Below are 14199 nucleotides of genomic sequence, written 5' to 3' on the forward strand. Positions count from 1 at the left end.
TGAAACAAGTTTCGATACATAGGTTGATAAAAATGTGTGTGTTTTACAGGATTTATAATTGATAAATGTATGGCCAGCTATCTTTTCAATGTGTCCAACTTTTATGACACTTTCCGCTGCCTTCTACTCTCCATCGCTCAGCGTGGGATACAAGCGCAAAGTAGTATGTTACGCTACTGCTGTTCCGTATTGTTTCTATTTCTGTACAAAATAGAAGTGAAACATTTATTAAAATCCAATGGCGTTAGCAAGATGTATTTGCAGCTTTAGCCAGTGTAGTGCGTTTGGGTTAAAGAGGTTTTGTTGTTTGGGTTTGAGTGGGTAGCATTTATTATTGATCGATCGCTTGCCAACTTTATTGAAAAGAGGGACGTACTACTGATGGACCAGGTTTCGAAAATTGTCTTAAAATACATCATTTTCCTCTCGAGTTCCGCTGTAGATTTAGTGTCACGCCAATGTTACCGTTTAATGTACCAGAAGGAGACCTTTAATGGTACTTCTCATCTGATGATCCTTTGTAAAACAAATTTGAAAGGTTGTAAACATACCCGTATTCTTTCGGTAGAGAGCTTGAAAACGAGAAGTTGGCATTTAGTAGCTGCTCAATAAGTTCAAATTGAGTAAAGGCTCAAGTCCTTCAACAATTGAAGTAGTGTAAATCAAATATAGACTGGACTGGAGACCACTTAATCGGGATGATATTGAAAAATACCCAATCATTCATTGCGGTAAGTGAGCACGCGTCAATATAATCACGCCAAATGAAACACTTCATATTCGATTGGTTCCGGTTGATTTGAACCTTATCGATAAAACTAGTATCACTGGCAAGTACAGTACTAGTCACCGGCACGATTACACAACCCCTAGGTCGAATGCAGTATATGTCGCGACAAGGCGTTTATGCGATGCAGTTACGATTTGTTGAACTGGCGGCAAACGGCGGCAAATAGTTGCGTTTATGTAGAGCAAATTTTCACTATATGCCGGATATCACGCTCATTCCATACTTCCATGAAACGAACATCGCTCCGTTCAAGTGTGCGAGAACTATAAACACCGGCATAGCTGTTTGCACTCAAGCCGCTCTGTAAACGCACACTACACACACACACTACCACAATGAAGGGTCACCGGTAAAATACTGCACAATCTTGATGCATTTTTTCGTTCAGGGTCAGTCGATGCTGAGCGGAAGAAGCTGTGTGTTACCGGCACGTGATTTCTGTAAGGGGAAGTAAGAAATTAGTTATATCGTGTTACATTAGTAGCTTATACCGTGAAAATGTTCACAAGAGTTTTGAATGGATTGTGAAACCGAACTCACGGTTTAATTGTTAAAATGCTTGATCAAATGGGCCCCGGGGTGATGTTGTTTTTTTTTTTTAATTCTGTTCACGGGGAGGCACGTTGAGTCTTTTAATACGTAGCATCAAGTGAAACTATCATTAGAACTACGTGTGTGTAGCAATGTTACGGCAAACCGTAACCGATTAGGTGCATTAGGTGATCGACTGCACCGAAAGTGCATCGATCGCCAGAATTGATCACAACTTGCGAGCAGCACTGCCTGCACGGTATATGTCTACCCACTTCCCGCCCTCGCATTGTCTGCTTATTTATAGCATGTTCCACCTGCCGGCTGGGTGAAGCAATCCGGTCACCGACTGCATCCTACTCTGGGGGTCTACCGTTGGTTGGTTCGGTATGATATAATAACCTGCACGCCGTAGCATGCTGCTGTACCGTATACCACCACATAAAGGCGTACACTTGGACATTTGCCTGAAACAAGCTGATGAAACGACAAATGGCGACGCGATGGAGCGCGAAACCGTTTCCGCACAGATGATTCCGCGGGCACGCTTACCAACACAAAGGCACGAGTTTCGATGCGAGCAGACGCCGATGGCAAAAGACTGGGCAAGCTTGAGGGTGGGGAGCGGGGAATATCGATGCCAGCGATGATATATCCGTTCACTTGCTCACCGGACGTCGCAGCCTCAAGTCGCTCGTTGATCGCTCGTTAACGGGGTAGCAAAGCATATTTGTGAAGGGCATTCGCGAGCTTACCGAGGCTTAGACTGCTACTGTTGTGTACGCTGCTATCGCGGCAAACAACGGCACCAGTCACTGCGAAAGCCAGCAGCAGCTACCATCGAAGTATCGCCCGTCAACACTTGTCAAGGTAAAGGGGACAATCCATGTCCAGCATGGAACACTGCCAGCAGCAAGCTCTCGTAACCCTTGAAGTGCCTACGTAAAGTACCTAGTGATCGTGTTCTTTCTAATTCACGTGTGATTAAACCGTTCCACCGTTATATAATCGGAAATTCCGCACCTCATATCACCACATGTGGTCGGTGCCGCTGCACATGCCGCGTGAGTGTTAGGATGAAGAAGGACAATAAAGTCCCGAAACTCTCAACAATTCAAAGTTTGAGGAGCAGCGCTGCAAACTGTCGGCACCGATATCTACACAAACCCCAAGTGCTTTTATTTTGAACATCGAATAAAATAAAAGTGATACCTTTACCCTTCGCTAGTGATGTGAGCGATCCTTTTTGGCGCTTTCGACCCTTTACATAACCGTGGCATCTCGCAAGATAATTGGACACGATCAAACGAACTAAACTCCTAGTCCCACAGTGAACCAATTGCACGATCTCCCTTTCATTCGGTGCATGTATTAATAGAACGGAATGTAAAGTTTTCTACCGTGACCAGGTTTGATATTCCGTCTTAATTAGCTAACGATCGGACACAACGATTATGTGACTGTGTGACAGTGCGAGACAGTGTGAGAAGAACATTGCTATTATTTGTGGGTGCCTCTGATCCGTTCACAGATATTCACAGTTTAATATTTCGCACAAGAATGGCGCTAAATGTGATCAGCTCGAACAGCTGTGCACGAATACGTTTGTCGGTGCGTTTCGGTCCGTGGTACACTTAGAGGATTAAACAGGACACGATCATGCGCCACCCCGCTGTTGTGATCACGTGATTTCACGATGCTTTCGAGGTGTGCACATGGTGTGCTGTGAATGGTTTTACTTCAAAGTGTGATCATGAATTGTAATGCATCGCATGTAATGCATATTCATGCAGGTTCAGTACCACAGCAAACATTGCCATGCCGTCGTTTGACGTCGTTGATGAGTCATCGGCGTCAGTAGCGTGCTTTGCGATGATGTCACTCAAGCGAAGCTTACAGCACACGTTTCGCACGCATCGCCAAATTTGCTGTACATAATGTTTCTCCGTTAAAATCTACGCTCAAAAAGAGCGAGCGATTAGGGCCGGTCTTGCATGGCATTGAATTGTTGTTTATGCTCCACCCAAACAGTCCACGACTGAGCGCCAAAACGTGTTTCGCTTTGGATTTTCGCAGATACATAATAGTGCGATGGAGAACGTCTTCAAGGCCAAACAACAAATCTCGTTCTTGTCGCTGGGTCTTGTTCGCGTATGAGATCACGCTGCACACGAACAGAACCGTGGCATCTGTGATGTTTTACTTGTGTTTACCGCTCTAGCTTGATATCTCCTTTATTTGACCTCTACACACATGAAAGTTTGCTTTACGGCAGTCTATCATTATAACAACCCTTGAGGATATGCCGGCACGGTCATCGGCTTATCACGTGTAGCTGAATTCACCTACAAAAACTGTGAAATTCCGTGAAAAGACACTCCATCCCTTCCGGCCACAAGTTAAAGTTGCTCGTAATATATTGCGTTCACCTGCGGTATCGGTATTTATCTCTAAGATGACGCCACGCAGCAATAAAACGTGTAATCATTGCGTTTGTGCTTCGTATTCAACACCAATGTGATGGTATTTGCTATGGCCAATCAACAAATGATGCTCCGACGTATACTCTTCCCGATTAATTACACCACATGCATTGGGTTTTCAATTATTTAATCGCGTCACCTGTTTGTGTAGCGATGTAGAGATGAAATATTGTAGAAGCACCACACTCATACGACGATGCCGAGTCGGTCATTTTAAACGAGGTCTACGAAATGAAGTTCAAGTGCATCCGTCAGATGCACTGATCGCTGAGGGGAAGTTGTTGTTTTTTGATAGGGAGTGGAATTTGCATCCACAATGCGATGTAATGTGAAGCAATCAGTCCTATCTATAATGTAGCACGTGCCTCAGTTTAACGATGATGGGTTAAGGAGGTGCACAAACATATCATTTTAACTGTTAAGAAAAAGTATTTGAGCCTCGTTTCCGTTTGTCTTGAGTACAATTTCACGTTGAATATGGACTGACCTTTACTGTTATTTTTTTATATTTTATTTGTTCTATAACGTATGGCCAAACATTGTACTCAAACCTGCCCTAAGAACTATCCCTAGAGTAAAGTGTTGAATGTAAATAACAACTTTCTGTTTTTCTGGCAACACTGCCAGCGAATTGTCAAACTTGTAAATACGTGAAATAAATCAGTTGAGCTTTGAACGTGGAGTAAAACGGACGCCGGACTGTGTAAAGAGTTTTACTTGCGTGAGCATTACTCATCATAAAGGAGTTGGAGTTTACTTTTTAAACGTCAGTACGGAAGAGCTAAAGTCGAAATGTTCATTGAACTCATTATAGTTACGCATCATCATTGACAAAGGCTCATTATGACTTACGCGGGGGATGTGCAAAAAATCACCTACATCTAATGATTTCTTTCTAGAGCTAAAGTTTGGATAAATATTTAGTTTGGCAACTAACTAGAGGTCGTCAATTTGTCCCGTGAAAAGCTTTCCTATGAACATAGATTACACCACTTTACGTATATGGTCAAGTGATTGTGAACCTAATTTTAGATAACGTGTACGGTAGCCAAATTGAACTACTGTTGTGCTTAATGAATCTATTGAGAAGAGTCAGTCATATGAATCATTAGTGAAGAGTCATTCAAATCAGGCATATTCACTCAAAAGATTCATGAATCCTCAGAGCAATGGCAGGTCTGTTGTTGCCCCTTTGAGACGTATGCTTTTAACTGGAGGTTGTAAATCTTGGTTAATTCATGAATCATTGAAAATTAAGGAATCTTTCAAACAGAGATTCAGATTCATTCATTCAATTCAACGAGTCTTTCAGATTCACGAATCTGAATCAGATTCACCTAGCACTTCAGTTGAACGCTACGCTAGTTACACTAAGAGCACGCAGCACGAACAACGACAGGCGGCGCTGAACAGGCTTGATCCGATTTATCCAAAAGCTTGCCGGCCGACACCAAAGGACTGAATTGAACTCCAAAATAATACAGAGAAGATCAACCTACCAAGTTTTGACGTACATTGCGTCGTTAGAACGCTAGCATTTTCGTTGCTTTGTCTACTAGTTGTTTGTAGTGGGCAAATACAGTTATTAATTCAGCGGATTATTTCTCGTTTTAGCCTTTCGCACGCACCTGTTAATAGACAATGGCATCGAGACTACGAAAATTCGGCGTAACAGCAGCCGGTATAGCGATAGGTGCCGCTCTGTCCACCTATGCCCTGCAGCACAAAGATACGCCTCAGTATCAGGTGAGATCACACAGCCTACAACATAAATAACATTTGTACATTGACAGTTTGATATTGATCTTTCTTCATAAGGTTCAAATGGAGGAAATGCAACGTGTTCGGCGTAAGCGTACACTGCCTCCACGATCAGAACAGATCCGGGCGCTACAGAGTGGTGAAGAGTACGACGTACTGATCATCGGCGGTGGAGCTACTGGTGCAGGCTGTGCACTGGATTCGGTCACCCGAGGTCTTAAAACGGCGCTGGTTGAAGCGGACGACTTCGCTAGTGGTACCTCGTCCCGATCTACCAAGCTCATCCACGGTGGCGTACGATACCTGCAGAAAGCAATTCTCGGTGTAAGAAGACGATAGTTAGTTGTGTTTAGTTGGATGTTTAGCATTGTAATACTCGTTTTTCTGCGTCATACAGCTGGATATCGAGCAGTATCGCATGGTCAAAGAGGCTTTACACGAGCGTGCTTCTATGTTGCGGTCGGCTCCACATCTGACGCGACCTCTGCCGATCATGCTACCCGTTTACACGTTAGTGTTGTTGACATCAAATTAATGCATCCTGTACAAAGACGCTAATGCAAATCGCACCGGTTTGGTTCTCGTTTTAGTTGGTGGCAGATTCCGTACTTCTGGGTCGGTATCAAGGCGTACGATTTCGTTGCGGGCGATCGTAACGTGAAAAGTTCGTACTATCTTTCGAGGGCTGACGCGCTCGAGCTTTTCCCCATGCTGCGCGGTGATAAACTGTGCGGAGCTATCGTGTATTACGACGGGCAACAGGATGATGCGCGTATGAACCTGGCCATCGCACTGACCGCGGCCCGCCATGGCGCCTCAATCACGAATCACGTCGAGGTGTTGGAGCTGCTGAAGAAAAAGGGCGCCGACGGCAAGGATGTGCTGTGTGGAGCTAAGGTTCGCGATAACATGAGCAAAAAAGAATGGACGATTAAAGCAAAGTGTGTCATTAATGCGACCGGTCCGTTCACGGATTCCATCCGTAAGATGGATAACCCGACGGTGAAGGAAATCTGTTGCCCCAGCTCCGGTGTGCACATCGTACTGCCGGGCTACTACAGCCCGCAGCAGATGGGTCTGCTCGATCCGGATACTTCTGATGGACGTGTGATCTTCTTCCTGCCCTGGCTAAACGGCACCATCGCAGGCACGACCGACTCGCCGTGCGATGTAACGCGCACTCCAACTCCCACCGAGGACGAGATCCAGTTCATCCTGAGCGAAATCAAGAACTATCTCAACAAGGACGTAGATGTGCGCCGTGGTGATGTGCTTTCGGCATGGAGTGGCATCCGGCCTCTCGTATCCGACCCGAATAAGGAAGATACTCAATCGCTGGCGCGTAACCATATCGTGCACGTAAGCGATTCCAAGCTGGTTACGATCGCAGGCGGTAAGTGGACGACTTTTCGTGCCATGGCGGAGCATACGATCGATGCAGCGATTAAGGCGTGTAATCTTAAGCCCGAGCGCGGCTGTGTCACTGATGGGCTGTGGATTGAAGGGGCCCAAGGTTGGACTCCGACCATGTACATTCGCCTGGTACAGGATCTGGGGCTGGAAGTGGAGGTGGCCAAACATCTCGCCATATCTTACGGCGATCGTGCGTTTGCCGTTGCCAAGCTGGCTACACTGACTGGCAAGCGATGGCCTATCATTGGTAAGAAGCTGCATCCAGAGTTTCCGTACATCGATGCAGAGGTGCGTTACGGTATTCGCGAGTATGCGTGCACTTGTGTGGACATGATCTCGCGCCGACTGCGGTTGTCGTTCTTGAACGTGCAGGCCGCTCTGGAAGCGCTTCCCATGATTGCGGATATCATGGCAGAGGAGCTAAAATGGTCGAAGGACGAAAAGGAACGCCAGATAAAGAGTTGCGAACACTTCTTGCAAACGCAGATGGGTCACCAGGCCAACCGCACCCTGAAGGAGAAGGTACCGATCAATCTAGCCAAGCAAGAGGTAGACATGTATGTGAAGCGCTTCGAGACTATCGATAAGGAGAAGAAGGGTTACGTGTCGATTACCGATATTAAACGTGCCATGAAGTCGTTCGGAGACGCAGAAGTTAGCGGTGAAGAGCTGCACGACATTCTGAAGGAAATTGATACCAACATGAACGGACAGGTCGAGTTGGAGGAGTACCTACAGGTATGATGCCCCAGAGTGTAGCGAATCGTAATAGGTTTATAAAGGGTAGCAACGCGTTTCTAATGGTTCCAATGGTTATTTCATGATATTAGATGATGTCAGCCATCAAATCCGGCTTCGTGTCGCACTCCCGGTTTGCGGCCGTCGCGGAACAGGAGGAAATCCGCAAGGAACAGGAACGTCTACGAAAGCAGATCACCATCGAACGTTCTGGAGGTGGCTTATAAGCGTCCGGTCAGGACAAACCGGTGACCCAAAGCAGCGGGTCTCGCAATTGCTGAGGCCTGCGGATGTACTTGGAACACCTTGGTTTAGACAATCCTGCCAACTCTCTCACGAAGGTAATGCCGGTAGAACATGGGAACACACTAACGGGGGTCTTTCCCTCCTCTTTCTCTCTTTCTGTTTTGTTTACAGCCACTAGTCAACGAAAGTGAAACTAAAACTATACGTATTTGTGTCTTCAAAACGGCGCCACTAAAGCATGTACTACCTACACCACCAACATTTACCCAAAGCACACCTACCATTATTTTTGTGCATTCGTGAGGCTACAAAACCAAAGCACTCAAATCAAAAACCTCATTGAGAAACCTTTCCCTTGTTGTTAATATGACTGCGGATGTTTTTTCACATTTGCGGATGAAGTCACATTTGTGCATTGCGCGCAGTCCCCTGTCAATTTGTACTTGCTTCCTGGATTGTACAGTTCGTAAAAACAGTGAACTTGTGGCAGGAAGAGTTATTCTAATAATTGAAGCGTGCACCTAGCTAAACGAAATAATTTATTCTACTTCGTAAGAACATACTGATGTACATATATATTCGTTTTAAGTCACTGTGGCGTTATAATTATGAACAACGTATGCATCACCTCGCTCGGATATCGTTCAGTTTGTGTGTGTGGATATTTTTTAACACCAAAACAACTTAACCCTCCGAGAGAGAATCTCTTACAAAAGACAACGCCTAGAGTACCGTGAAGCCTCCGACGCTAGTATGTTTTTTTTATGTACTTACAATATACACCACAAATGATTGGCTTTTATCACCAACGATACAAACAGGACACATGATTTGCACAAGCGGATTCGTAAGAGTTCAAAGCCAATTGCTATAGGTAAATTGATTCAGTTATTTAAAGCCTTGTTCTTTAATTTACGGTGAAATAAACCGCTGAAATCATCTCATCCGCAAAACAAACAAACTTTATAAAATTAGTGTTTTTATGATTGGAAAAAATGAAGTTTGTTTGTCAGATGTTGAAAAAAAATTATAATGTTATGTAGCAAAGATTTCATTGCAATACTTCAATATTTGACTCGGATTGGATATCATGCTTATATTTATACATGTGTGTTTCTTTTCGTGTGCTTAACTGTTCATATGTACTTTTGTTTTAATTGTTTTGAATCTTTGTAATTTCCATAATGTGTTACTTTATGTTTTACCCATATTATCACGTTTTCCATCACTTGTTGAACTCACTGTACTATACACGCAGTGTATGATTTTTGCCTTACCTATTTGTAGCCAGTTTTGTTGGGTTTTCATTTGGTTCGATTGTTCTATTCCGCATTTTTATCGCAAAACAATACTAATTTCAATTTTCTTTGTTCTTTTTACCTTTCTCTGCCACCCGCTGCATCTTTTAAGCAACAATAAATCAAGTACGCACCCGCTTCTGGCAAGATTGGATTTTCAATACTCGCTGGCAGATAAGGGCGAGTTCCTCCATCTGAGCTTCAACAATAACAGCAACACAAACTCTACTCATCTGTATGTCCATCCGTTCTTATTGATCGGTAAATTGATGTTAGGGTAGGATCTAAAACAAGTATATGGAATGTTGAACTACTTTCGATCTTTCTCATCACATTTTATTGTTTGAATTTGTCATATACAAATTCGTAATCACATCACATTATCGTTTGGCGCTGAAGTCATCATCGAAGGTTGATACCGTCGCCATCGGGTATTGACTATAAGTTATTGAATGATTGCTTACTAGCATCGGTTGTCAAAAACGAACTAAATGTATCGCTCGTTAAAAATTGTACTTTAAAAACGTGTTTAAAGTGCACTTTTTGGTTTACAGTTTATGTTTCGTTATGTTTGAAGAAGAATTTTAATATTAATAGCTATGGTATAATTGAACGAAATATCAAAATAAAAGTAACGCGAAATATATCTTAATTCGAGTTGACAATTAGTAGCACATGGTAAGACAATGGTTGAGAAATAAACTCTTTATTTGACCTAGTTGTTGGGCTATGTAGCGCAATTACAAGGAGTATGTCAAAGCGTCAAAGCCAACCAAAGGAGCCAACCTAACCTGGACCTGTACGCGAAAGCGCTCGGGGAAGCGTTTCCGGCCGACTACAACAACGCCACGATGACCTCTCACACACCACTGGCGTATGGTGGAACGAGCCATCAGCACCCTAGCCGAATCGAAGATAAGCCGCTAACCACGTAGGCAGAGAAAAGAATGATTCGACAAAGAGTGCAGCCGAGCTCTATCCGAGAAGAATACAGCGCGCGTCCACATACTACAACATAAAACACGTCAGAACGTGGAGAACTACAAACGAATGAAGAAACAGCAGACCCTGCTATTTCAGGATAAGAAACGCCATTTTGAGGAGTCAAATGAACAGCTGCTTGAGCAACTTTCCCAGTCGGGGGACACCCGCTTGTTTCCTGTAAAACAACTGAACTGAACTGAAGGACTGAAGGAGGCACGGGGCGAATTTGCTCCTAAAACCGCAATGTGCCGAGATGGAAATCTCCTGACAGACGAGCGAGAAGTGCTCGAAAGGTGAAAGTGCTACTTCGAAAGACACCTGAACGGGGCAGTGAAGAACCTGGCGCAAGTGGCAGTACAAGCCAATCACAGCAGCAGCACCAGCGACAGTAATTGTGCAGAAGACGAAGTGGCACCGCCATCCTTGGATGAAGTTGTCAGCGCCATCAAGCAACTTAAGAACAACAACAGACAGTCAACGCCGCCTATAAGATCTTGCCCCAGAGACTGTTCTGCAGACTTGCGTCCCTTGCTACAAATTTCGTCGGCAGTTACCAAGCCAAATTTATCTACGACAAAATTTTCACTCCTCGGCAGATCCTCCAGGAGTGCTGAGAGCACCAGATCTCTACGTACCACCTGTATCGACTCCAAGGCGGCCTACGATACCATAGATCGGAAGGAGCTATGGAACATCATGCAGCGGAACCATTTTCCTTGCAAGTTGATCCGGCTGTTCGAGGCCATCATGAACAGGGTGCAATGCAAGGTGAGAATTGTATGCAGTGTTAATACTTACTAGTTTTGGTTATTAGTTTTTGGCAGTGTCACCCGAAGCGCGGGGCTAGACAGCGACATTCGTGGCCGATATTCTACCGGTCTCTCAAATTTTTTGGCTTCGCGGAAAATATTGACATAATTGGCAAGATAAGAGGTTCAGCCCGCGATAGGCTCCAATTAGGAGGCAGCGTAGCGACAACGGCGGCGACAACGTCGAGATGGTAGAGAAATTCTGCCATCTTGGGATGGTTGTTTCTACGGACAACGACATCACCAGTGAAATCCGAAGACGCATTGTAGAGAGGAACCGTGCATGCTATGGGCTTCACCATTTGCTGAGATCCAGAAGACTTCGAGACCGCAAGAATTGTGAGATATATCGCACATTATTCGCCGAGGAACCTCTATGAACACGAGTCTTGGACCATCCGAGCGGAGGAAACAAACGCTCTGGGTGTGTTTGAGCGACGCATTTTCCGGACTATCTTTGGCGGTGAGTTCGAGCATGGAGTGTGGAGGAGGAGGATGAATCACTAGCTTACTGAGCTGTACGACATCCTGACGAAAAACTATATGTACCGGCAGTATACGATGGCTGGAGCATGTTATGAGGATGCCGCACTCATGTCCCACCAAGAAGGTGTGCGATAGCGACCCCCAGTTTGGCACAAGACGCAGGAGGGTGACCTGTCGGAAATTAGGAGTCTTCAAGTATGCAGTGGCGGATCAATCCCCTTGGAGGCCCTGGGCGGAATGATAGTTGGGGGCCCGTATTGAAAAAAAAGTTTCCTGGGGCGGGGGGAGGTCTTCGATGCAATGAGCTCTTTTGGAATCCCAACCAAACTTACCATAGTAGTACGAATGACAATGACTAACGTCACATGCCAGGTGATGGTGGATGGAAAACTCTCAGGGATTTTTGCTATCACCAAGGGTCTGCGCCAAGGAGTTGGGTTAACTTAGGTTAGCTCGGGTTGGAGATTAACGAGGCAAAAACCATGTTGATGGTGGCACCATCAGCAGCACTGCCACCGGGTTGACGTATAGATAGGTGAAAATAGCACCTTACCGCGACGAACGAAGCTGGGATTATATAGAACCTATATAGTCCCAATACTCACAAACGCCTCTGAGACATGGACTTTGTCCAAAACAGACGAAACCCTCTTAGCCGCATTCGAGAGGAAGATGACAAGAAGGATTTTTGGCCCCGTATGTGTGGAAGGACATTGGAGGAGCCACTACAACGACGAGCTCTACGAACTGTGTGGCGAACTTTCTGTAGTACAGCGGATTAGACTCGCCAGGCTCCAGTAAACTGGTTACGTCATGAGAATAACAAAGGCCCAAATTGAGATGGATGGTTGGCGTTGATTCCGCCGTCAGAAAAGGTTGGGATAATGGATTGACAGACGACGGCGCTCGATCGTGAGCGTGTTAGAAGACTCCTGGAGCAGGCCAAAACCGCGAAGCGGTTGTAGCACTGGGTAAGTAATTAAGTTCAAGCGTGGATTAAATCATCTAGGGCAGGGGTCTCCAAACTACGGCCTGCGGGTCGCATGCGGCTTTCCCGAGCCTCAAGCCTCTGTGTAAATGGTCCGCAAGTTAATGTGTAAGTGGCCCCCAGCTACGATAGTTTCAACCAATGCGGCTCGTGGGCTGAAAAGTTTGGAGACCCTTGATCTAGGGCAACGTTCAGACTAAGAAGTTAGTTTTTGTTCATAAAGGCGGTGCCGTAGCGGTGGGTTGTATTGGTAAACCTGCTAGGGTTTGTCTGCTCCTAAATGTTTACTAAATCTAGTACACCGCAGTTTAGTGAAACATCTAATGGCTGTCTTGCTAGTCGAACTGCTCAAGAATGAAGGAGATGCACCGCTTAAAGATGAAATTAATAAAATAACCCTGAGCTATGCGAGTCGTAGCCTCGTGATTGGAATCTTGCTATGATTTATATCATATACAGGAAGGCAGAAAAAACTTGAGTGTAGGCCCGAGGTGTTTCGGTATTCAATGCCGCTAACCAGATGTTTTCTGTAATTCTACAAGATTGACGTCCCATTCATAGTGGAGATGCCTCGTGGTTGTAATCTTAGTATCATGTGTTCTTGGAAACTATCACAGAAGAACCCAAGCTGAAAAATCAATTACTGCAGACGCTTAACAATACACAATCTAAATTGAATGTACATTAAAAGGCACTAAACACATCATTTATTGTCTCTGTATTTACGATAGCCTCTGTGATATTGGTTATGGGCCAATATTGATGATTTTCATTCTGGTTTGCAGATATTATACTGATTACAATGATTTAGATTCGTTTGTATCTGGTGGGCTGATCGTATAGTTATTTAAAGTCGGCATGGGCAGAGGAGGCGTGGTAGGCCCACATCCGTGAAATAAGGGTGTTGATGCGTCCATCGGCAAAAGCTGGTCCCGGAAAAAGCTGTTTAGTAAGAAAAGCGTATGAAGCGAAGAGCAACGAGCAAAACTATTAAAGTATACTTATATAAATTAAAAGTTATTAAGTTCCTTATAAGTTTAGGATTCTGGGATTAATCGAGGCTTTACACCCACTGATACAATTCGATTCCTTAGTGAAAATTGCCATAACTATCTATCATATCAAAAGTTTATACTAATGGAAATTTTAACTATTTAAATTATAAAGCCTCAGTATTGCAGTGTGGGGGTGCACACCCTCTTTTTCCAATAAACGCCAGAACAATCTCTATGGTGGGGTCTTACGTTTTCCGAACACGGGAAAAGGATGGATGTCGTGGGGAATTGAGCAGTTGAAACACAGCATTCCCTTTTCATCGATTCGGGAAGAGCGGTCCCTCCTAGTCGTACCTGGGCTAGCAGCATTTTAGGGCAGTGGTCACATTTGTTCAACGTCCCCTTACGCTGCAAACTGGAGTGAAAGAGAAGCTGGATTTCTTTAAACAAAAAAGGAAGGAATGGGCATGTGCGTACTGTACCGTCCCAGAGTCCCCCATGAGCACAACGAGTACATGTTCGTTCTCGTCGTCCGTTGAGCAAAATGCAAGGCAATATGTGTTTATCTGTATAATGATAATACGAGAAAATATGTTTTAAATCAAATATAGATAGTTCCTGCGAATTTGTTTTGCCTTTTTTGTAGTTCGCGTTGGTGTGAATACAATCTTCCATGA

At 44.6% G+C, this 14199-nt stretch overlaps 2 protein-coding genes across 3 annotated transcripts in view; one reads left to right on the forward strand and one right to left on the reverse strand.

Annotated features, from left to right (window-relative positions):
• The window catches only part of LOC128710465 (60S ribosomal protein L19), a 77549-nt gene that overhangs the window by 56774 nt on the left and 6576 nt on the right, over window positions 1-14199 (reverse strand). The window lies entirely within an intron of this gene.
• On the forward strand, window positions 5446-8153 carry LOC128710460 (glycerol-3-phosphate dehydrogenase, mitochondrial). 2 transcript variants are annotated; one of them, XM_053805513.1, is made up of 6 exons: window positions 5446-5550; window positions 5623-5889; window positions 5963-6075; window positions 6156-7716; window positions 7809-7932; window positions 8134-8153. In XM_053805513.1, exons 1-6 carry the CDS (start codon window positions 5446-5448, stop codon window positions 8151-8153), a joined length of 2190 nt encoding a protein of 729 aa, XP_053661488.1. The 2 variants fall into 2 exon arrangements, with proteins under 2 accessions (XP_053661488.1, XP_053661489.1); XM_053805514.1 differs by lacking the exon at window positions 8134-8153 and having other exon boundaries at window positions 5635-5889; window positions 7809-7943.

The sequence above is a fragment of the Anopheles marshallii genome, chromosome 2 (genome assembly GCF_943734725.1).
Source record: "Anopheles marshallii chromosome 2, idAnoMarsDA_429_01, whole genome shotgun sequence".
Classification (NCBI taxonomy): Eukaryota; Metazoa; Arthropoda; class Insecta; order Diptera; family Culicidae; genus Anopheles; species Anopheles marshallii.